The sequence below is a fragment of the Vidua chalybeata genome, chromosome 4, assembly GCF_026979565.1.
Source record: "Vidua chalybeata isolate OUT-0048 chromosome 4, bVidCha1 merged haplotype, whole genome shotgun sequence".
Classification (NCBI taxonomy): Eukaryota; Metazoa; Chordata; class Aves; order Passeriformes; family Viduidae; genus Vidua; species Vidua chalybeata.
Window position 1 is genome coordinate 33,993,853 of NC_071533.1, and position 23,120 is coordinate 34,016,972.

The window sequence follows — 23,120 nt, forward strand, 5'->3', positions numbered from 1 at the left end:
CTGAACATTGGGTTTGATAATCTTTCCTGTAGAAAAATTAAGTTTTCAGCAAAATACAAATGCTTCATTTAGGCAAACCTTAAGTCTATTTTTTGAAATTTCATTTCTTCCATTTTCAGTCACACCCAAATATCTAACCTAAATATTCCAGTCAAATAAATTTTACAAAAAGTACTTATTCAGTGAACTAAATAGAACCATTCTGTAAAAAATGCTTTTTGAAGACCTAGTATTTCAGGCAAGAGATAAGATCTAGTGGAGGGACAGGGAAAAGGAGAAGACTAAAAGATAAAGATAATTTTAATATAATTTTGTACTATTAAATCACATTTAAAATTTTTTATAGGCATGGTAGCTTTGTTATTTTAAAGAACAGACAACGTGCAGTGTAATGGAAGATCACAGATAAGTTAGACCTAATGCAGTAGATATTTCTTCAAAGCTAATCTTTATTTTTAAAAACCTAACCTTCCTACAGCCTAGTTACTAAAGCATTAAAAGAAATTATGGAAATTCTAAAATAGTTTACATTTTATCAGCTTAATTTCACCCTGTCCTCTGTACTTTCAAAATATATTGAAAATGGAAATAAGAACAGCACCAAAAAGAACAAGCTGCAAGCTAAATCCTACACAGGACACCATCAATTTTAAACCACACATAACTTCTCACTGTATATTTCTAAGACAGGTATATGGAGTCTCAGCCAAAGAAATATTTTAGTGACACACCAATTGGAGATAAAGATACTTTCAAGATAGTTGAGGTAAGGGGCAGTTAAAATCTAAAAAGGCTAAATGTTTCTTAAGCTCCAACAGCTTAGTTGAAAGGTCTTCTTCCATACTTTTGGACTTGATTAGCATTATATAAAATAGCCATATCTGACTTGCTGCGTAACCAAAGTTGTGGTTATTCTTTATACAGCATCTAAAATTTCACACTCCATCAGCACATGTTCAAGCTATTTTATCTTGGCAATTAATTTATTATTTTTCAGAACACAGTGAAGCGTTGTTTTCAAGTCATTCATAACTTTATAAATCAGTCCTGCACATGAAACCATGCATCTGTGAACCGTAGAAAATCCTTGCACTCAGGCGATTAAGCTCCTGACACCTTTACTGATTAATAATCATGAAAAGAATAAGATCAGAAGCAAAATAAATGATCATTTAATAGAGAAACTCACAAAACAGCCCTTTAACTTACATATTCCATCATGTTATTCGTTTCACATTTCCTTTTGCTTAGTCTCCAATGCAAGCACAGCTAGACAAGGAGGAAAGAAAAAGAAGAAAAATGAGCTGTATTTTATTGCAGCACACAGACTAGCCCATTTGTTCACCTTTCATATTTTTCGTTCAACAAAAGCATCTGTTTCCATACTGTGCAATTCAAACTCCAACAGTACGAAGCTGCTCCCTGCGGCACTCACCTTGTGGTATAACCTATTGTTTTCCCATTCTAATAACTTCTCAATCGATCTTCGTGTCTGGAAGACAAATGAGAAAGAATTTTACTCTTGACTGGTTTTAGAAAAACTTTGTTTTGCAGCTGCTTTTGTGTGAAAAGGAGAGAGGTACAGGACAGTGACTGAGTACAAGGTGGTCTGTAGTATGATCAAAACTTGTCTGGTATTAAATAGTATCTAGAACAGAAACAACTTTTTATGATAGCCGAGTAGAGTACCTTCAATCACTTTGGAACAAAAACTGTTGATATGTATGCTTTCTGGTTCTTATGGCAGTTTTAACTTTAAACTCATAGAAATTTCAAAGTATAAATTAGTATTAAATAAATTAAATTAAATTAATTAGTTCAAAGATCTAAGTATAAAAAGCAGGAACACTGCTCCCCCAGGATCAGTGATCTAAATGTACTGCTTCTAAGGTCAGCATATAAATTCACAAATGTTGCAAACTATTTTGCAGTGCTGTAGGTCAAGTGCAAATACACAGCATTCTAAATAAATAAATTTACCTCCAGATTTTAGAGAGTGAAAAAGCAAATGCAGAAAGTTACAGTAAATTCCACAAAAAAGCATTACTAAGTTTGTGATCTGTATAGAGAGCAAACCCGATATTTAGGATTCTAAAGGAAAGGTTTACTGCCTGTGCCATCCACACTTGACATTTCAGATAGAGAATCCTGAAAGCTGTTCTGCCCAGCTTTTTAAGATTATGCATGCTAGAATTAAAGGACATTCTGTGCTGCAAAGTTTCACAGCATTTTGAATATAATTATTCAGTTATATTTACATTTGAGAAATACATACTGACATTTATGGTCATTTGACTGCCAGAATATATATTGCTTAGCTCTAAATGGGATTTGCTACAGACAGTGAATAAAAAGAGGATAATTCATGGTGCCAGGTGTTAAGATGAGACCAACAGAGCTGCAGGTGCAAAAGGACGGAGCAATGACAAGGCTCAAATACAACTTAGTGCAGCTGCAGCTTCCTCACAAGGCAGAGAGGGGTCAGGGGAAAGCATCTTGCTGTTATTACTACAAAATACTAATACAGTAAATGAACCTTAACAAACCAAACTAAATGCTGTCATGAGAAACAAAAATGTCCAAGTAAAATAAAAATTGGACAACAAATTGTTCATTTCCCCCCAAATATTAACATCTTGGTTTTCAAACATCCTCTATTTTAATACTGAAGCAGTTGTGGGGAAACACAGCTAAGCATGTACTGTGGTCACATTATTAAAAATTAGATCATTGCTATCTATCAGTATTCATTACAGCAAAGTTTTTTATTATGTTTTATTTTAAAATCACAAGCCGAGGAATTATCAAAAGGTGGACACACCAGTGACCAATTTATCACATCAACTGGAAATTGAGTATTTTTGGGGTTATTCTTATTATTATGTTTTTAAAGACAGTGCCCTTTAACAATAATCAGTAGACCTCACTTGTTTCTTTGTAAAGATAGCCTTTTAGAGTCTGCTCTCCTTTTAAATGAAAATAGGGCAGCAGTTATGGTCACACTTTTGTTAATTTAGTTGCCAGTCAGCTCCAAATCAAAAGAAAATAAGGCTGCAGAGTGTAATTAACATTCAGTTCAGTCGTTTTGTCCCTTGTCTAGCCCCCAAGCTTTGTTAAAATTGCCATCTGAATGCTGAAGGCTGTAGGGAAATCGATTTGATTCTAATCGCACCATGAAAAGAACATGATCTAACTGCTTTCAGCCCTCCGTAAATCTGTACTAGGTCTTTAGCACAATGCAACTTCCAATTTAAAAAGCACTGAATGTCTCGTCAATGACTTTGTGAAGAAAAAAGAACAAGGAGCAGACATAAAAATTCCAATAGTTGTTTAAGCATTAAAGTTCATTTGCATCACAGCAAACCTGAAAAGGGCTGACCTCTCAAACCGCCTCTCAGGTCTATGAAGTTGTAGCCTTGACAAGCTCACATTGACAGAGCTCATTGACTCTGAAAGGCTACTCTATCAATGGTGAAAAATGGCAATAGGTTCTACTCTGAGCAGGCATCTGCCTGCCCACCCGCTGCTAAACCAATGGCAAAACTGATTCAAAACCTGAATCTACCTTGTAATCTTCCTTTCCAGGACCTTTTAATAATAGATTAAGATCACTATACAATTTAATTTCATTGTTTGCCCTAAAGACTGTGAAAAACATCCAAGCTTTTCAAATTCCAATAAAATTACATCTATATTACAATACATAAATATAAATAAGAAATTGATAGGTACTATTAATTGGTTTATTCAAACAAGAGGACAGCTTAAAGTCATTTGACTAGCATGAGATAAAAATACATGCAGACTCAAGACCATGATTCTTTATTTTCCTGTAGCCTTAAATAATACCTACCCTTCCTATAGTATAATGTGGAATAGTCATAGCTCCCAAACACACCATATTACTAATATAGAAATGTTAATGAAAATTAGACTGTAAAATATTTCTGCAAACCTCAGAGCCTGGAAAAAAAAAGAAATTCATTAAACAGCATCACACAATTCACTATAGTAAGTTTTCTTCCTACTTGACAGGTGAAAAAAAGCACTTGCACGTGCAGCTTAATTAATCACTGCTCTTGACATCTCAATGATTTACAGTGAGGAGCAGGTGAGGATATACAAAACCAGAAAGGAACACTTGATTTGAGTGTAGCATTTCCAGCACACTAGGATGACAAGCTTGTATATTCTATCAATGGTGTACAGAAAAACCCATAGAGCAAATTATTTGTTAGCCACAACAAAAGCACAAATTAAGTGGAAGAGAGACTTGCTTATTAGGAAGATTTAATACTATCCAGCTTTTAATTTTTTTTTTAAACCCAGTCCAATATTTGAGAAAAGAAAAAAACCTGCAATTCAAGTACACTTTTCAGCATACTAATGATAAGAAAACATGCTTTGTAACATATTTCACGAAAAAAGTAGTCTTCAATGCTATCCACAGAATTTTGTAAAATAGACCTCTTCAATTTTCTAGATGAAATGTTTAATGAAATATTTCTGTAATATAACTGATTCTTTAAAGACATTAATGTCTAACAGTGTCTTTTGAAAAGTCAGACTCCCAAAAAACCCCAGTGCAGAATACACTTTCACTGATGCTTATTGCTTCTGATTCAGTAAAATAAAGTTATTCCCTCAAACATGGAAGAAAAAAAAAAAATAAATCTAAGCCTAAATATGAACTTTCCATGCAGAAACAAGGAGAGTACTGAATCCATTACCAACTGCAAGACATTTCTGTTACACCTTTGCAGTGTCTATCCAGTTAGCTCCAAATGGAATTATGATGATCTGGACAGGAAGGCTGTGCAGCAACAGGACCCCTTCTGGCAGTGCATGGCCAGGAACACGCACACTGCACTAAACCGCACTAGCAAATGGGCCAAGGCCCCCTCAAGTCCCGCTGTAAATCAGTGAATGACTGGTACAATATTAAACAAAAGGATCTTACATGACTCCCAAAATGGTGCTAATTTGAGTACATCCCTTTGTCTTTATTATATGGGGAAACAACCCAGATAGCAACAACATGATCCTCCACTAATAATTGTATTTGTAGTTGCTTGGGAAAAACCAAAGACTCTCCCTTATGTGCACTTGATCTTTAACTTCTCATCTGAAATCATACATATGTATACGTAGTGCATTATTAGCCCAATAAATAGCATGGGATTTTCAAATTCCTTCATACAAAACTTTACCACAATCAAGTATTATTGGTTTTGAGTATCACCCTGAACAAATACACTTTATGCTTAAATTTCAAAATACAGAGAGACAACACTAGGCAGACTTTTGTTAGCTTCTCACATGGTCAGAATTTGTATTATCCACCACAGAAAAAAGTCAAAGGATCCTGACAGAGGTTGGAACTATAGTATCACTATATTCCGCTCACTCAAAGAGAAAAATGACAGAAGCAGGAATTTCTATTCATTCTGACTACAAAATTTATACCCAAGTAATTTAGCCATCAGCACAAATGATTAAATAGAAAATTAGAAGATAACCGAGTCTCATATCCTCACTTTCAATACGGCAGAACATTTCCCCAAGCCAATTTTGAGGCCCATACTAGTACCACAAATATGCCAAAGCTGTACGCAAAACACACATAACTGAATGAAGTACATCTGTGCTGAGAATGTCCTCATCTTGAACACTATCCCTCAAGTAAACCAATATAAACTGCAAATTGCTAAGATTGCCATGTTGCTAAGGAATTCTCCATTTGTGAAGGGAGAAGATCACAAAGGTGAAACATGAGTTGATTTCAGATCCTGACATCCTGGACTATCTGCTTTAGTGCACAGTATTTTGAAAAATCGTCTGTTCTACTACATTGGTGAACATGGAGATCTTGCATAATTTCTCCTATTAGTAGCTAGGATATTTCTTATTTTAGGCCATTGTAAGGGTGCTCATCCCAGAAGCCACTTCAGCATCCATGCAAGAAATCAAGTGAAATCTATACTAAACAGAATGAACAATATCTGGAAACAAATGCAGCAGTCTGGTGCTTTTTACAGGATCTTGAAATAACTGCTTGTACAACAAGATTGGTATTGCTGCATTTTGCCTTACTAGATCAATTACTTTGTGCAGAAAGCGAGTCCAGCCTAAAGCACAGATCAAAGCTACAGATCACACAGAGAAATACAATCAACAGAATTGTGGAGCAGGAGAACTGACAACATCGAGTTGACTTCATGAAACTTCGCATTCTGGAAGATAGCCCTGAGGATATGGTCTCACACAATCCATAAACTAACCTCATTTCTACAGGTCTCAACCCTGGGTTGGTACATCACAAAGAGATGAATTTAAAGCTTAATGAACCAAATCATACCAATTACTTTCTGGAAAGGTCTCTTCCACCAAACTATTTGCTGACATAAAGAGAAACTCAGCGTTATTTGACACTATTGCCTGTAACACTTTTTAATATCTAAACTCGAGATGATTCCTCAGGTACTCTGGTTGCCTTGACTGTCAAATTCCTGGAGTGTTTAAGAAAGCAGTAAAGCCACGAAACTTGTGCAGAATAGAGAAGGTGTACAGAAACATACACCCCATTTATATTATCCAGGAGTAAAATGGAGAGGATGTTGTATTATCACCAATGTACTAATTGACAGATACTGAATGAGTATTTTCCAAAGGCATTTCGGTCTGCAGTAGAACACTTAGCAGAGAGAAACTACTAAAGAAAGTTCCTAGAAGTTGATTTAAGTCTTCTGTAAGTTTCCTCTCAAATACACAAAATCCAAAGGATTCAAGATGCTAACTGATATTTTAGCCACTGGATATTTTAGCTGTCCTACAAGAGCTAAGTCACCAGCTAAGTGTTGCTAGCTACTTTCTATAAAGAGGTAATACTGACTAGAGGCAACCATTTGTGAAAATTTCATAACATGGAAAAGCCTTGTAGCAGAAATAGTCTTGACCTTGGCAAAAATAACACTCTTCCCTTAAGAAGGCCTTGAAATGTGGTGAAAAAAACACATTTCACAGGCAGACAGGTATTGAACTGATCCATGAAGCATCATGACTACACTTCATGTTGTTGAACTTCTAAATAAAGATCTGTAACTCTATCATTCTAGGATTAAATTCTAGCTCTGATATGGTAACAAAACCCATGAAGCTCTGATCACTCCAAGGAAATTACTCAAATCTAGCCATGACAATCTAAAGCATCCACCTCCTGCTGAAGGACCTTCTCACAGAAAAGGCCACAGAAAATGAACATGTAAAATAGAATTGACCGTAACAGGGATGAAAATAGGATCAAATCTCCACCAAATAACTCATCAGGTGTCATTCTCTGTGGGAAATTTTACACTGAACATGAATGAAAATTCCACTTCCATCTCCTCTTTTAAGGTTAGAGATGTTAAATTTGGTCCCTGTCATTTATTTCCAAAATATCCAGGAGTATGCCATGGAAAATATTTCAAGGCCAGTGTAGGTTGAGAAGCTAAAGGATCTCTGGTTACATCTCTATTAAGAAATGAAACTGTGCCCAGAAACATTCCCATTCATTTCAAGCCAGCTGGCAGGGAACAGCTTACATCTCTATCACTAAGTTTTCATAACCTCCGAACCACTCATAGTGCCTGAAGCATTCTGATAATGCCTATGAATTGTTACACAAAACAGACCCAGAGCCTGCCAGGGACCTTCCTAGAAGTACAAATCATAAAGCAACAACTCCTAGGAACATTCTCAGGTTTAGTTTATTAGTGCATAGGAATAATTTGACTCCTGCTGTTAGGAGTGTCTAAGGGCAGTGGCCAAGAATGGGAGAGAAGCCTCATGGCCAGAAAGACTGAAAGGCAGTACAACTTGACAAAACTCTGTGGAAGACTTTAAAATCCATCACTTCACTAGTTTGCATGCTGAAGAGAATGATCCCTCTCAAAGGGACAGCCTTTAATTTAATTTCATTGTCCCTTGTACATCCGAGGGCTGAATCAGAAAAACACTGGTTGATCCTGTAGCCACTTCACCAATTCAGAAAAAATAAATCTGGCAACTTAGTATTTCCCATCATTACTATAGTTCTAGATTCAGTAATTTATTCCAAAATTCAGCAAAAAATATTTTTATGAGCAAAAAAAGTAAAAGTATCTGGTCATTTCACACTTTACATGTGTTTGGAAAGGTATGAGACTTATTAACTCCTTCACTATTCTCTTTTGTAGAACTGTCCCTCTCATCCTCCCAACTGTTTTGTCAGCAGTAATGGTTCTGGAACTACTGTTTTCTTCATTAAATAACTTACTTTATATAGAATGCTTGAGTTACTGGAATGCTACACTTCAGCAGAAAATAACATTTTACTGTGATTTGTTTTAATAAAGTAGAAAAGTGAATACTTTCCAGACCTAGGGTACTTGGAGAAAAATCAAAAGAGGCACAGAAGTGTGTCACTACTTCGCACTTGCCAGAATTTCATTCTGGTTTTCTGTTTTACCGTAATAGTCTAACAAGCTATTGTTCTGTCAAGTGCTTTCTACTTAGTTTAATTTTACCATATAAATTTCAGGTAATTCTTTCCTCAACAGTGTTTGCATATGTTCCTTATTTGGGATTATCTCTAAGTTGCTAAAGACAGAACCCTAAAAATGTTCCTTTCTAAACTGATTTCCAAATCTTACAACTAACTAGATCATTTTTAGTATGCTCTTTCAAAATAGCTCTACACCAATTTCACCCAACTGATGCTTGTAGTTTCAGGAACACATCAGTCTGGACAGGAAGAGCAATATCAAAAGCAACACTAAATCCAAACCACTGCATGATCCCTTTATATACCTTAGCCAACACAACATAAAAGAGGCTATAACATGGAAATGGTAATTTTACCCAGATTGCTTTGAATAATATTAAAATGTTCAGAGACATAATCCTAATCACAAATGCAATTAAATTTTAAATAGCATTTAGAATATTCATGATACATCCCAGAGATACGCTATATTTAGGATTTATATAAAATCAAGAAAAAACAAAATCACAAATTTAACTTCAGAATACATATTTTTGAAATACAAAAAGGTTTACATTTGATCTATAAAGAACCAAACTAGTATTCTGTGAACTCCTTTTATCTGTAAGTATTCTTCATGCCAATCTTATTGCCCTGTCCTCCACCAAGCAAGTCTGCAAATTAAAAGCCATGGTAAAACTAGCTGCTCCCACACCCCATTGTGCACCAACTCTCTACTATAACCTTTAGGAAAGCACATGAAAACCTGGTAAGCTTTTGTAGGTTGCTGTGAAGGAAATGAAATCTGATTTCAGATAGAGAAAAAAACTAACCACATAGGTATACACATGATGATTTTGCATTTATTTGTTCTACAAGCTGAGCTATTTGAGTATATGGATGACTTAGTGACTCTTCTAACCAAAATAACAGTGAATAATATCTAAAGCAAAATATTCTAGGCCTGAATCTTCTGATTTGTTGAAGTTTCCTTCCATAGTTAATACTTAAAAAAAAAAAAAAAACAGACCTCTGAATACATTTCAAAACAATGGCCAAGAATGCATATTTGATACACACAAGTTCCACTTTAAAAAAAGTTATACTAAGTTGACTAGAACCAACACAGAAATTATATGAGCTCTGGTTAGGATAATCATAAATACATTACAATTTTAAGGATTCTTCCAAACTGAACTACAATGTAAACTGTCTAAACAGATGCTTCAAAAACAAGGCACCTTTTGTCTTAAGCAATTGCCTTGTGGAATTCCTCAGGAAAAGCATTATGACATTAAGAGTACCTCCAGTGCTAAGTCCCTGGCAGATGGGCATAGGAGAAAAACATAAATTTTCTTCAGTTCTGAAAATAAATGTAATATATTCATAAATTCAATAAACTGATCTAATGTATTTTAACATTAGTATCATCCACTGAGAAACAAGACTATCACATTTAAGAAAATTCATTCCAGCTCCTCCACTACATATTTAATTTATACTTTGGAAGTTGTAATTAGCTATGTTTATACAGCACTCTGAAGATGTGAACTGCTATGAAAGTGACAACTAATGATGAGGCTTAAGCAGCATTCATCAGCTTTGTGTGAATTAACAAACAAACAAATTGCTCTTGAAAGTACTAGTATAGATCACACTGTTAAATATCTAATTCTATTCATTTTAAGAGATTGCCCATGAAGCATTTGAAACATGCAATTTACTTGTACAATACCAGCTTTTAAGAAATCTAGCACTACTGCAATGCTATCATAGCTTTCATTGTTACTGTTTCTGTTGAAATTATACATCCTATTTACCCATCAGGAACTACAGCATTTAGTTAATACTGAAAATGAGTGTCAATTCATTTGAAAAAGTGGCTTCAAATGGGCACCTCAGCCTGCAGTGCTTTTTGAATTATAATTCACTATGCCATTCCTTTTATTTAAAGAATAACAACTTAAAGACTTACTGTTCATTTGTACAACCTGGAATTTGTCCCAGAAAAGATGGCAAATTCTATGAGTAAAACTTAAGATCATTTATGATCTAGATCTGTAAATGAAGGACTGTACTTCCTGCGACTTTCTTGCAGCTTTTATTCATTAAAATCAAATCAAGACCACATAAAAGGAGAGAAGCAATAAGATACTGAATCAATTAAAACACTTATTTTGCTGCTGAAGAGTAGAAGGCTTTTTCCAAATATCTCAGTGCAAACAAAGAAAGGAAACAAGACTATGCAAAGACTCTAAAACCAGCACTGAAAAGAAAAATTCAGTGAAAGGAAAGCTTTCACTGCATGGAAACACATTAAAATTATGTAATTAACAATTAAACTTACAAGCATTTATGGCTTAATTAATTCCTAATTTGAAGCACCTGCTGATTTAAGGAGACAAACCAATACCTTATTTTTCACTGCATAAAAAGAATCATGTATTCCTATTATACACAAACTTTCAATAATTTCACAATTTGTACTTACATTTGTGATAACTTTCCCAAGTTAGAACTTAAAAAGTCAATGAAAGGCAGTAAAAATACAGAATTAAGATAACCACTGAGAAAATTATTCTAACTCTGAAGCTGCAATTGACATTTAGTCTACATGAACCATTTAAAAAAATCTTTTTTTCAAAAAGCTGCAAACTATACCAGTAATTCAAGACCAGAGTAGATTGATTAAGTCTCATTAAAACAGACACTTCTTAATTGGTCATTCCGAGAAAAATTTCTCTTCTTTATTAAAACTGTTGTTTCATTTAATAAAATCCTTGAGAAACCCTCCCACTTGTTAGCTCACGATATCTGTAATTCAACAAATTTATTAGTCTTCTATTTCAGTAGAAAAGAGCAAATATGAAGACTTGTATATTTTTGTTATGCAATTAACACATGATCGGCACAAATTTCAGGATGGGAACACTCCCACCATGCTTTCAGAAATCAAACTCCCAAACTGTAAAGTCTTGGGAGTCTTTTGTGATCACTGCAGCAAAGGATATAACACAAGTCAGCTCCAAGGAACTGTCTTTTCACTGGGATTCACTTAGAATAAGGCTGAGCTCCCAAAGCTCTCAGGGTAACACTTCACAGATAAGTGCAAGTAATGTAAAAGAAGCAACCTTTTATTTATTGATCATTTGTTATACTTGTTTTACAGTATGAGTACAAGTGGGAAATAATTAATTGTATCTAAAAATTAAAGGGAAGAAATAAGCATACATCATCATGAACCCCTGTTTCCTCAAGAAGAATCCTGGCTGTTGTGACTATACTTATGGCTGAGTCCAGCCAGGGAAAGGATAGCTAAAGAAGTCAAAGCACAGAAGATAATTTGATCAACACAACCCTCTTCCAAGACACAGGTAAAGTTAGACACAAGTAGTTCAAGCATTTACATGTGAGTAGTTCACACCAAATACATTAGTCTTATGTATCAGCAAAACTGCAGCAGTAGCAGCAAACCAAGGTAGTGAATTTTTTTTTTTTTTTTGGTGGGAGAATATGAAGTTGCTTCTTAACACAGCTCTACTGGAATCTACTGAGCAAATAACAGACTGGAACCTAGATGAACCAGGCATTTTTTACAACTGCTGTTTTTGCTGAGCAGCTCCACATAATTCACAATGCACTGCCTCTTATTTTCCACACCTCTAGGAAAGTACATATTGTTAGTTTCCTGCACTTGTCACAGCACTCTGACATAAACTAAATTCCTGAGATTTTTCTTTAATGCAGAAGCTTGTGGATAAAATTCAATACTGAGATCTCACAGGGTTCAAACCCTCTAGTTCCCAGTAAGAGGAATTTAAGGGTATCACTTCATATTTTCCTGCTCTATATCTACCAAGACAAAGTTAAATCCACCTGTATCTATACAAGCAACCCAAATGGCAGTAACTTTTCACCATTTTTCTGTAAGTAAAAGTAGTAGCCCTGACTAGAATAATTAAAAATTCTTCTGCTTCTTTTCTACACCAGAATTTCCAAATATGTCCTTGAAAAATATTCCATAGCTTTCCCCCTTAACTCCTCTACCAAAGAAAAATATTCTTTCCCAGCCATTTTCAGGATTAAGAGTTAGGAGCTTGGAAAAGCATACTCTTCCCTTTCACTTTGTCTTTAAAAACACATGTTAATTAATTCTCTCTATATATTCTTCATATGTCCAACAGATACCAAGTTCTGAGTTTTCTATCTAAGAAACAACCCTGTAAGCACACATTCATTTGGCAAGCTGCTGACATAGACAAATGATGCGGATCTGAAATCTCCACATTGATTTAAATTACTTTTACTCTGGAAGAATAATCAAACTGTCATCAGTGTCTAGTGCCATTGTGCATCTACAATGGCACAAGATACTTTGTTTAGGCAGGTGAGTCCTAAGTTGCACTAATGCTGGACATCCAAGTGCAGAAAAAGATGTAAAGGTCCATAAATGTCTTCCGGTACCAACTTGAACAGGAAAAATGCAACATTTACTGATAGTCTGGGCCACACTCTAGGATGACTTAGACAAGTTCAGTTACAAATCTGTGTCCATGCTCCAGCTGTTCATACTCTTTCCAGGACTCTTCTCTCCTTATGCATTCTATCTTAAAGCAACAATGAAACTGTTATTCTCTTTCCAGCCTCCTCTGAACAAAGTATATGTGGTTGGGCTTTTTTTTTTCAGATTTATAGTTTTGGAAGGAGCTTCCCTTTTTACCTTATCCCATGTATCTTCCCTAACTGTTGCTTGACCAGGTTCCCACACAGAACCTCTCTCCTCAGCTTCAAACTGTTTTCTGACTCTAGATGCTAGAAGACTTTGTATTTTTTCTGACACTGCTTGACACTGTAAAAAAGTTGATTATAGGACCCAGTCTAGAAGATGAGAGCTTGTGACATCAACCCAAGTTACATCCTGTTATCATTTCCTGCTACAACACATTATGTGAGAAAACTGGGTCAAACTTCATAACAGCAGAAGCATTTGCATTGAGAAGTTAAACATGGACAGTAGTAATGGATGCTTCTCTTGTGTTTGCTACCTACAGAGCTAGGCCTTGACTTGTAAAGGTCGTCTCTGCAAGCTAGTGAACTCACCTGCTTATCTGCTGAAGCAATCACTAGATTCTAATTTCTTCTAGCAGATTTTTGGGCTATGGATATGCAATCATGCTACAGGATACTTACAAGTTTGCAACAGCTTGAGGATAAAAAACTTAGGGTTTGATATAATTCACACTGACACCAATATTTTTGTTTCGGTTAGTTTCTCCACAGACTCCAACATTACCAGGAGGCTTTTCTACTTTATTTTGTATATAATTAAAATTAGCCTTAAGTAATCTCTTAAAGGGACTAAGCATTAAGATTTCAACACAGATAGTCAGATGATATGAAAATGCATACCAGTTTTGTTATAATCAATGTTTATCCCATAAATGTTTTTTTGCCTTTACTTATGCCTTTACTTATTACCTCAAAAAATGATGATTTTGATAAAGAAAATCATGACATTGTTCTGAATTCTTGTGTACTGAATTGTACACAAGTTGTAGCATTAAGAGGCATAACACAAGAGAGAACATATACAAGGCATGACATGAAATGGAAAGACGAACAGTACTAAATAGTGAGGAGATGATGGGAAGGCATAGAGACTTCTTGCAAAGTAGTGAAATAGCCAAAGACAATTTTTATACACACAGAAGAGGTGGGAGGGTAGTCTAATTAACTGCACTGAGAAAAGGAAGTGAAAACCAGGCATGTGTAATGAGCTTCTGTTGTGAGCAATGCTCTAAGTGCCAAGTGTACATAGACAAAAGGCTATTTTCAAGTTCTTCATGTAAAGGAAGAAAAGCATCTTACTCAACTAAGCTTGGAAGAAAAATTCAAAAAGAAAAATCAAGTATTCTTTTTAAAAACTCCTCTTTTAACAAAAAAACATGTGGTTCTTTGGAGACACAGTGTAATCAGAAGCTCCTCGAAAACAAACTGCCATTCATTCACTGGCAAATTTTGATCATTTCAGGGTATCACAGAGAAGATGCAGCTATTAAAGAGCATATTGAAAGTTGGTTCAATAACAATAGTAGCTTTACATATGGCTCTAGGAGGCATTCAGCTATACTACCTCTCATTGAGTTATAAGTTCAAAGTCCTGACTGGTGTCTCCTGTAACTTTAACCAGTACAGCGGACAACTGATACCAAAATGTGCAAAATAAAAGTGATTCAAGTAAGATCTAGCAACAGATTTTAATGGTGAAGGAGGAAAAAAAATCAAAATGAGAACAAAACCAGTACAATTCCAACTATCAAAAACTATATTAATAATTCAACTTACTCTTTTACTGAGGCAGATAACTGGCCACATACTACAACCTAAAGTGCAGCAGCAGCAAAGGCATCCACATAGCAGCCATCGCACATTAACTGGAAGATTCTTCTTAAGACAACTGTTAACTCTACTGATGCTGGCTTTGAATTCTTCAGGTGCAACCTACAAGGGAAATGAAAAAAAAGAAACAAACTAGTACTACAGCAGTGTACTTTATTACTTTTACAGTACTCTATACTTGTAACACTTGTTTTTGTAATAAAACCTGAACTCGAATTCCAAACTTCCATTCAAAGATACTCACCTTTCCAGTTAAAGATGAAGGAAATTCTGCTTCAAATTTGTTGCTTAGTCCAAACCTGCAAAAACAAAATTTAGATTGTACCAAAATTATAAATAACCCTAATCCATGCCACAAATTACAAGCACCTCATAATACTCTCAGGGTCTGTATCAGTAACAGCAATAATTTCAGGAAAACACTACTTGTTATTAAGAGTAATTCTTAAATTATACTAACAGACAAAAATACACCATTGTACATAGATTGAAAACCATCTTGCCCACAGTCTCTTCTCATAGTTCTCTTGATACTATTGACTCTTCCCCAAAGTCAGCAAAACCTATAAGCAATAGTGGCAAGTGAGGTAAGCGAAGTACTTAAGGGGAAAGGGAAGCAACTTAAGGCCACAGTTTGAACTACCTCTCTCCTGCACCAGTATGGGTGTATCCTGAAGAAAAGCCCATCCAGTGCTAAATAACTGTTCTAAGCATAAAAATGGAATAAACACCAGCTTGATTTTCAGAAAATAAATACATAATAAGTTTCAGAACACAAAATGCTAAGTAACAAAACACAGCTTAAACAAAAACTAACTATAAATGTAAAGTTGTGAAGCAGTTTGAAATGAGCTGGAGTTATTGAATCTATTGGGTTTCACAAGATCTAAAGGTCAGAAGAGTGTCAGCTTATACATTAAAAATGTTTTCTACCTTACAGTTGTTTGGTTGGGTTCACGAACAGATGAACCTCAAAGAAAATCTGAATATTTTCTGGCATCTGGGCTGGACAATAACTTCATGTAGAGACTATACAGACTATAAAATCATTGATGTGACTGGCTACTAGTTTGGTATACAGCAGTCATTGTAAAATTTAATAAAAATTCTGAATATAAACCAGAGCAGTCTATCAGATACTACAAACAAAAATCAGAAACTAAACTGCTCAAGACTTGAAATACTGGCAGCAACACCTATCACACATTGCTGCGTTGTATGCAGAAAGAAAAGCTTACCTGAGCCTTGACAGATGAAGATTTTAAACACATAATTTGCTTTCACAATATGCTATCAAGCAGCTAGGTACTTCCCAGAGTTTTTGGGTTGTTTTTCTTTTTCTTACTGAAATGAATTATCTGCATGCCAGTGGAGAACTTTGTCCAAGTAATCAAATAGGCAGTTATGTGGTAAGCTACTGTGGAAACCTCATAAAAGCCAGTGGACAAAAACTGGCAGATGAGTTTCTTTGTAGATAAATAAAAGATGGTGAATTTTGAGATTCCTAAACTATGCTTATGTGACACTCAACTAAAGTTTGACAGGTACAGCTCACAGGACAGATCTTTTATCATCACTCATGATTCTCTTCAACATCACATCAATGCAAGCACCAGCCACCAGAAATAGCAATAAAATACTGGGCACTGCTGGGAAAGTGATTAACATAATTTTGACTCTCCATGAAACCCTCATATTCAGTATTGGCTGCAGCTCTGCTATCCACATTTCATGAAGGATTTGGAGTTAGAAAAAGGCAGAGAGGAGGAAGGCTAGTATAATAAAGGGAATAAAGCAGCTGCCTCAGTAGACTAAGGCTGACATTAAGCTGGAAAAGAGAAGGCTGAGGGGGACATATGATTAAAGTGCAAAGTTTCCGGAAGGCAATGGGTAAGGGGAGTGCTCATCAACAAATCCTATAACAGAGAGCACTGAGTGAAATTAGTCAGGAACTGGTTTAAAACAGTTAAAAGAAAGTGCAGCTAAAAATAAAGCGCAAGTAGCTAACTTCTGGGTTTGTTTCCACTTGACATTACTAATGCAAGCAGTGCCAAAAGATTTGAAGCAAGATTACACAAGTTCCCTGACAAACACACTGAAGTAAAGACAATGCTGAAGCATACATTACTCACATAGCTGTAGATGCCAAAGAGTACAAGAAGACTGGACACCAGGAACAGCCAGACTTACATGCAATCCATACACAGCAATACCTGTTGCCAAAGTTTGCAGCAGCACACTGGGCTACATAGTTTGGGGATGTAGGTGACTTTTTCATAGGGTCTTAAGGCAAAGGAAGCAGGTAATTTTCCTATCATTGATTACAGGCAGTAGAAACATAAAATGATTTGTGTTGGAAGGAACCAAAAATCATCTAGTCCAATCTCCCTGTCAGTAGATCAAGTTGCTCAAAGCTGCATCCAACCAACACTTCCAATGAACCAAGTGCTCCATCGAACACTTCCAGTGATGGTGCATCCACACCTTCTCTGGGGAACCTGTTACAGTGTCTCATCACCTTCATCCTTATACCCAAACTAAACCTATGCTCTTTCTGTTTAAAACTATTCCCCATAGTCCTGTCACCATAGGCCCAGGCAAAAAGTCTTTCTTCACCTTTCTTATATGCCTCCTTTGAAGAATGAAAGGCTGCAATAAGATCTCACAGGAGACCTTATTTACACAGAAGTTATCTACCATATTTCATTATGTCTAACTAGAATAGTAGCTCTGCAAGTCTGTAAGTCTCTCAAAACTGGTGAAATAACAAATGAGAATTGTTACAGAGAAACACACATGGAAAGTTTACTACTTCAACACAGAACAAAGGAAACTTAAGTTACTGAAAACATTGCTACAATTGAAAATCCTGCTGAATACTCCATGACAGGAGGACCATCCACCCTTTCTTCAAACTGCTGAGTGAAACTAAGCGCTGAGACAAAAGTTACATAACTGTCAGAGTCATGCCCTATCAGTTAAGTGTCATTCCCTACTTAAAACTGCCTATAAGTTGAAGTGGAAACTCAAGTTTGAAAAAAACCCTTGGATTCGCATACATTTTAGAAGTAACCAAGCCTGGAGAATGACTCCAAGCTCGAGATACACAACTGCCACCACAAGTCACAAAACTAAAAGGTAACACCACTTTACTATATAATTAGTTTATTAAATCAGTATTTGTGAATTATTGAAATGTTGACAGCTCCATCAAACACAAACAAATATTCATAAAGCTCACAAAAGTAATGCGTGACAAAAGCAACTCCCACTGGAAAAGCTCTACATCTATCTGAAATTACAAACACTGAGGCAGAGTGAGGCACAGAAACTTCCGACCAATGCAGCTACACTTGGCTGAAGTTATAAGCAAAGATATTCAAGGCTTGTGGTAATTTTTAATACATGGTGGGGTAGCGAAGCTGAAGCTAACTCAGTTACCAGCATAATTTTGAGCTTGACATATCAGAGTCTTGTCATCATATGCAGGGAGTAAACAAGGGTGACTCCATACATTAAAAGCATACCATACACTGTAAGTAGTTATGTGATCTCAGAATTGTCACTCTTGACTGCAAGCTGAAATTTCGAAATTAAAGTATTAGAAACTCCATAGAACACTCCTACATGTTCAATGTAAATACATAACTGTTCTGTCAAAAAAAAAAATAGCAAAAATAAGCCTTAAAATAAAATATTGGAAATCAATGTTTTGGAGATGCATTTCCTTTGACAGCTGTCCTATTAGCTTTCTTTAGTACAATACTGCATCTCCAGTGACACCCTGCACCCTTCTCTGCTTGCTCTATGCCTTTCCCACTTTACATCATGTCTTCAACAGATCCATGCTCACCTCATGCATGAGTACTTTCTTTACCCTTCCTGGACCTGAACAAGCATTTCTGGAACCTGACTCCACTTCAAAGTTACAGATAAATTCCTGCCCTTGTATACAGTGCAGAAAGAAATGGTGAGAGGTGGAAACTTTAAAGTACAGAAGTTTACAATATAGGACACAGGCAATTTGGAACCTTTCCTAGCATGCAGCTCAGATCATCCTAACACAAAAAATTGACACGTTATCCTCTTCCTCTTTGTCCTCTCTTATGGAGACACTAAACCATTTTTTGACTGCCTTAACTCTACTCTTTAGGTCCACATGTTCCCAACCCTTAAAGAATAAATATATATTTCACAAATCTTAACATGCTTCATGATTCTCACATAGTCCTGTTTTCACTCATGTGTCCTTGATACAGAGTAAGGTTGAAAACTGTATTAGCAGACTTCAGTTTAACAATAAAGAAACTTACTTCGGTAAATACATATTTTCTAAGTTCTCTTTCCCCCTACAAAAAGTTATCTTGCATTAAGATATAAGGTGCTGTAACAACAGCACAGAAAAGCATTCATCAGCACATCCCAATGGCTCTCCATCATTCCAGCACTGCAAGAATAAATCCAGTATTACTAGTTAATACAGTCTGCTATATATATGATACATGTCTCAACTGGTTGAGGAACAGGAAAACAATCACTGGAAAACACTCACTATCAGACACCTATCATAAATATTCTCTTCACTATTTCAAATACATCATGTACCTCCATTCCTACCATAATACGGATTTCAGAAACAAGTATGAAACACCTTGGACTTTCAGTTCAGTTGTAAGTAAGGATCTCTATTTTCACAGTGCTTTCAAATTTTTTGCCACAACAAGAGAGAACCTCAAATTTTCAGCAGCCAGGTGATATTACTCCTGTCTACCAAGCTATCAAATCTCTGCTGATGTGAAAACAGTTTAACCAAATTTTTAAAAAACAATGTTAAAAAAAAATATTAGCATTGCCAGCAGCCTGCTTCAAACAGTGAGTACAAGGAGAAAACTTAGTGCTAACCAAAACCTCCACATCCTCAAAAGGCAAAGACTTCATATGGTTTATTTGGTTAATATTTAACTGCTTTCCTTTAATTGATTTTAATTACTCAGCTTAGAAAAGACTCACTTCCATTCTCTGTTGGATGAAATCAAGTAATGGTAAATGTCTTATGATGTTAATACGTAGTCATGGAATTGACATATTTCAAACTCAACATTATGACTCCTATGTAAGATCAGAAAGGATATGACAACAGACTATGAAAAGAGAGCTTCTGTTTAAATATACACATAGCAGAAGCAGTCAGCAACTCTTCAAACTGCAGAGCCAGGGAGAGATCAACCCAGTATTTGCTTAACTGCTGATCATTTTTGTCAGACCTTCAGAATGCATGCGTGCTTTTATACTGGCAAGATAAATTCATCACGTACACAGCACTTGACCTATTCCTTATATCTACCGAATGAATGCTCTAAAAGGGATCTAACTTTTAATAATAAGCTTCTGGATCAATGACAAAAAAACTTGTAGGCTGTACAAAATTAAAAGTGGCCAATGCTATGTAGTTTACTGTAAACACCTGGCACAGTAAAGAAGGTAGACGAAGATCAATTGCCTAATTTTGGAGGCACACTTTGGTATTTCATTGCTCATTCAAAACCTAAAGAACAAGTACTTTAAGGAAGATCTTAAAGTAATAATGAGCTAGTAACTATTAATGAACAATTATCAAGTTAGCCATCCTTCAACCACAAGGCCCTTACTAGTCACAGCCAATGCTTCACAAGCTTCCCCAACATTCCAGTAACGGGCCTTCATCTTGTCTTGCACAACATACCTTCAAGTCTTGGAGAAGAAACCAGGGGTAGCCTCTGTTTCAGTTATTTGTACTTTTCATTTGCTAATTGTGGTTTTGCTCTGTTTTTCAGAAACAGACTAAGGCTACTGACTTATTTTCAGTGAATCACTGGTACAGCTTCTGTTCACAGTAAACAATCGTAAGTTGAACACACTGACTACATGCTTCTACTCTTTCACAGGGCCTCCTTGGCCTCCAGCCCCATCTGTCCTTCTAACTTTTCAAATCTCTCTCAGTCTATCTATAACTTCCTGTTTTTAACTACATAACTAACTGCACTGCCCAGCTATTAGCATTTGTGTCAACCTAATAATAAAGCAACAATGTATCCAAGTCCCAAAAAAACTTGTCAGGTCAGTATCTGAAAATCAATAGTTTATGAGACTCAGAGAAGCAGACCACAGTATCTTCAGCTTTTATGTCTGTACTACAAACCTAGCTCTGCTGAACACTGAATACAAAAGAAACCAAAAGTTTGTACTACTGTGCCTTGTCTCCAGGTTTGTATTTCAGCTTCTGACACTATACATTGTAACTGACAACTACTACACTTCAACAGAGCGAGCCTGACAGAACTGATGGAAGGAATGATATCCTCATCTCTTACATTATTGAGAAGTACTACACAAGCTCATGGTCACTTGCTGCTAGACTCAGATATCAAACACGCACAAAACAAAGTTGCTTCTATGTCAAACACAGTGAAACAACACACACCAATCACAACATAATTTTACATGTAGGTATCTGACTAACTGATGCCTTCTCTTTGTTAAAGTCCTCAGAGGTATATCAGCAGCCACAAGTTAAGTGGGAGTGGGAAACAGGCACATAAACAACCTTGTTCAATAGTCCAGCCAGTCATGTGCTGGCACATACCTGTTATACAGAGGAGCACAGGCACCTTACTTCCTGACAGCTCATCATTTTGGACAAATACTTCACATTCCTCTGCCAGTCACAGCCCAAGCCAGTCTTGTTTCCTCAGCGCCGACTTAGAGGTTTGCACCTGCCTGCGAGTTTCCAGGCGGCTCCCAGCTGCCCAGCGGGGCCGACAAGAGCCCTCTCGCAGCTTCACGGACGTGGGGGAAGGGCAGCAGCCCCGGCCCGGTGTTCCCCACGCCTACCCCCCGACTTGCCCCAAGTTGCACCCACGAGCTCGGCGCTCCCGGCCGCCCCCGTCCCGCCGCCCGGGCCTTCTCCACCGCCCGCCCCGGCCGCACAGGCCCCGGCGCGGCCCTTACACGGTGACATGGCCAGAGCCGCGCACCACCACCGGGTCGGGGGAGTACTTCAGGAGCTGCTCCTCCAGCGCCCGTTCCTCGTCCTCCTCCTCCTCGTAGATCTCATCGAAGTCCGCCATGGTCGGGCCGGGGCGTCCGATGAGCCAGAGGAGCCGGGCCGACGCGACGGGAGCCGGCCAGGGAGGCAGACGGAAGGGGGCCGGCGGGGGCGCCCCGGGGCCGGGCCGGGCGGCAGCGGGGCCGCGGCGGCGGCAGCGGCTGAAGCAGCGGCGGCTCCGGGCGGGGAAGCGCCCGTCACCCTCCGCGGGGGGAGGGGGCGAGGGGCGGGGCAGGAACAACAACAACAACATCCGGCCCCGGCCCCGCCCCGCCCCGCTCGGAGCCGCGCCGGCCGGGGCGGGCCGTGGGCGGGTGCGCGGCGGCCGGGGCGAGTGGGGAGTCCCAGAGCGCGGCGCTGCCCGGGCCCGGCGCTGCCAGAGGCACAGAACGACTGGGAGCGACCACAGCAGTCATCGGGTCCAACCCCCTACTCAAGGGGGTCTTCCTAGAGCACAGGGCATAGGATTGTGTCCAGACGGTTCCTCAGTATCTCCGGTGAGGGAGACTCCGCAGCCTCTCTGGACAGTCTGTTCTGGAGTGTGGTCACCTGCGCAGCTAAGTTCTTCCTCCTTCCACACTGCGGTGGAACTTCCTGTGCATCAGTTTCTGGCCGTTGTCCCTTTTCCTATTGCTTGGCACCCCTGAGAAGAAGCTGACTCCGTCCTCTGACATCCTCCCTGCAGATTCTCATAGATATTGATTAGGTCCCCCCTCAGACATCTCTTCTCAATGCTGAACAGGCCCAGCTCCCTCAGCCTTTCCTCACAAGAGAGATGCTCCAATCCCTCACTCATCTTTACTGCCCTCCACTGGACCTGCTCCAGGAGCTCCATGTCTCTCCTGCCCTGAGGAGCCCAGAACTGGGCACAGCACTCCTGATGTGGCCTCACAGGGCTGAGTAGAGGGGCAGCATCATCTCCCTCAACATGCCCTTCCCAATACAGCCTGAAATACCATTGGCTTTCTTGACCACAAGGTTTTAACCCTTTTTCAGGCATCCATGAAGCCCACGGCAGAGGGGGTGGGGGGTGTATTCAGACATCTGCTGTGAGCTGAGGGGTTGCCCACTGGTCCCTCTGGCTTAGCACAGGGAGATGTGGGGAAAGTGGTCCCTGGCCAAGGCTGACCTGCT

General features: G+C 37.9%; 1 protein-coding gene across 3 annotated transcripts in view; it reads right to left on the reverse strand.

The window, feature by feature from the left end:
* The window catches only part of CHIC2 (cysteine rich hydrophobic domain 2), a 30,939-nt gene extending 8,795 nt beyond the window's left edge, over nucleotides 1-22,144 (reverse strand). For 2 of the 3 annotated variants that reach the window (XR_008430459.1, XM_053940291.1), the window contains exons 1-5: nucleotides 21,890-22,144; nucleotides 15,147-15,201; nucleotides 14,849-15,004; nucleotides 1,436-1,492; nucleotides 1,210-1,269 (exon numbers count right to left, since the gene is read on the reverse strand). Coding sequence is in view for 2 of the 3 variants with exons in the window: in XM_053940291.1 (XP_053796266.1) it covers nucleotides 1,210-1,269; nucleotides 1,436-1,492; nucleotides 14,849-15,004; nucleotides 15,147-15,201; nucleotides 21,890-22,008 (447 nt within the window). In the remaining variant the exon portion in view is untranslated. The remainder of the gene's footprint in view (nucleotides 1-1,209; nucleotides 1,270-1,435; nucleotides 1,493-14,848; nucleotides 15,005-15,146; nucleotides 15,202-21,889) is intronic. The other variant, XM_053940290.1, reaches the window with a different exon arrangement.
* Nucleotides 22,145-23,120: the final 976 nt, after the last annotated feature.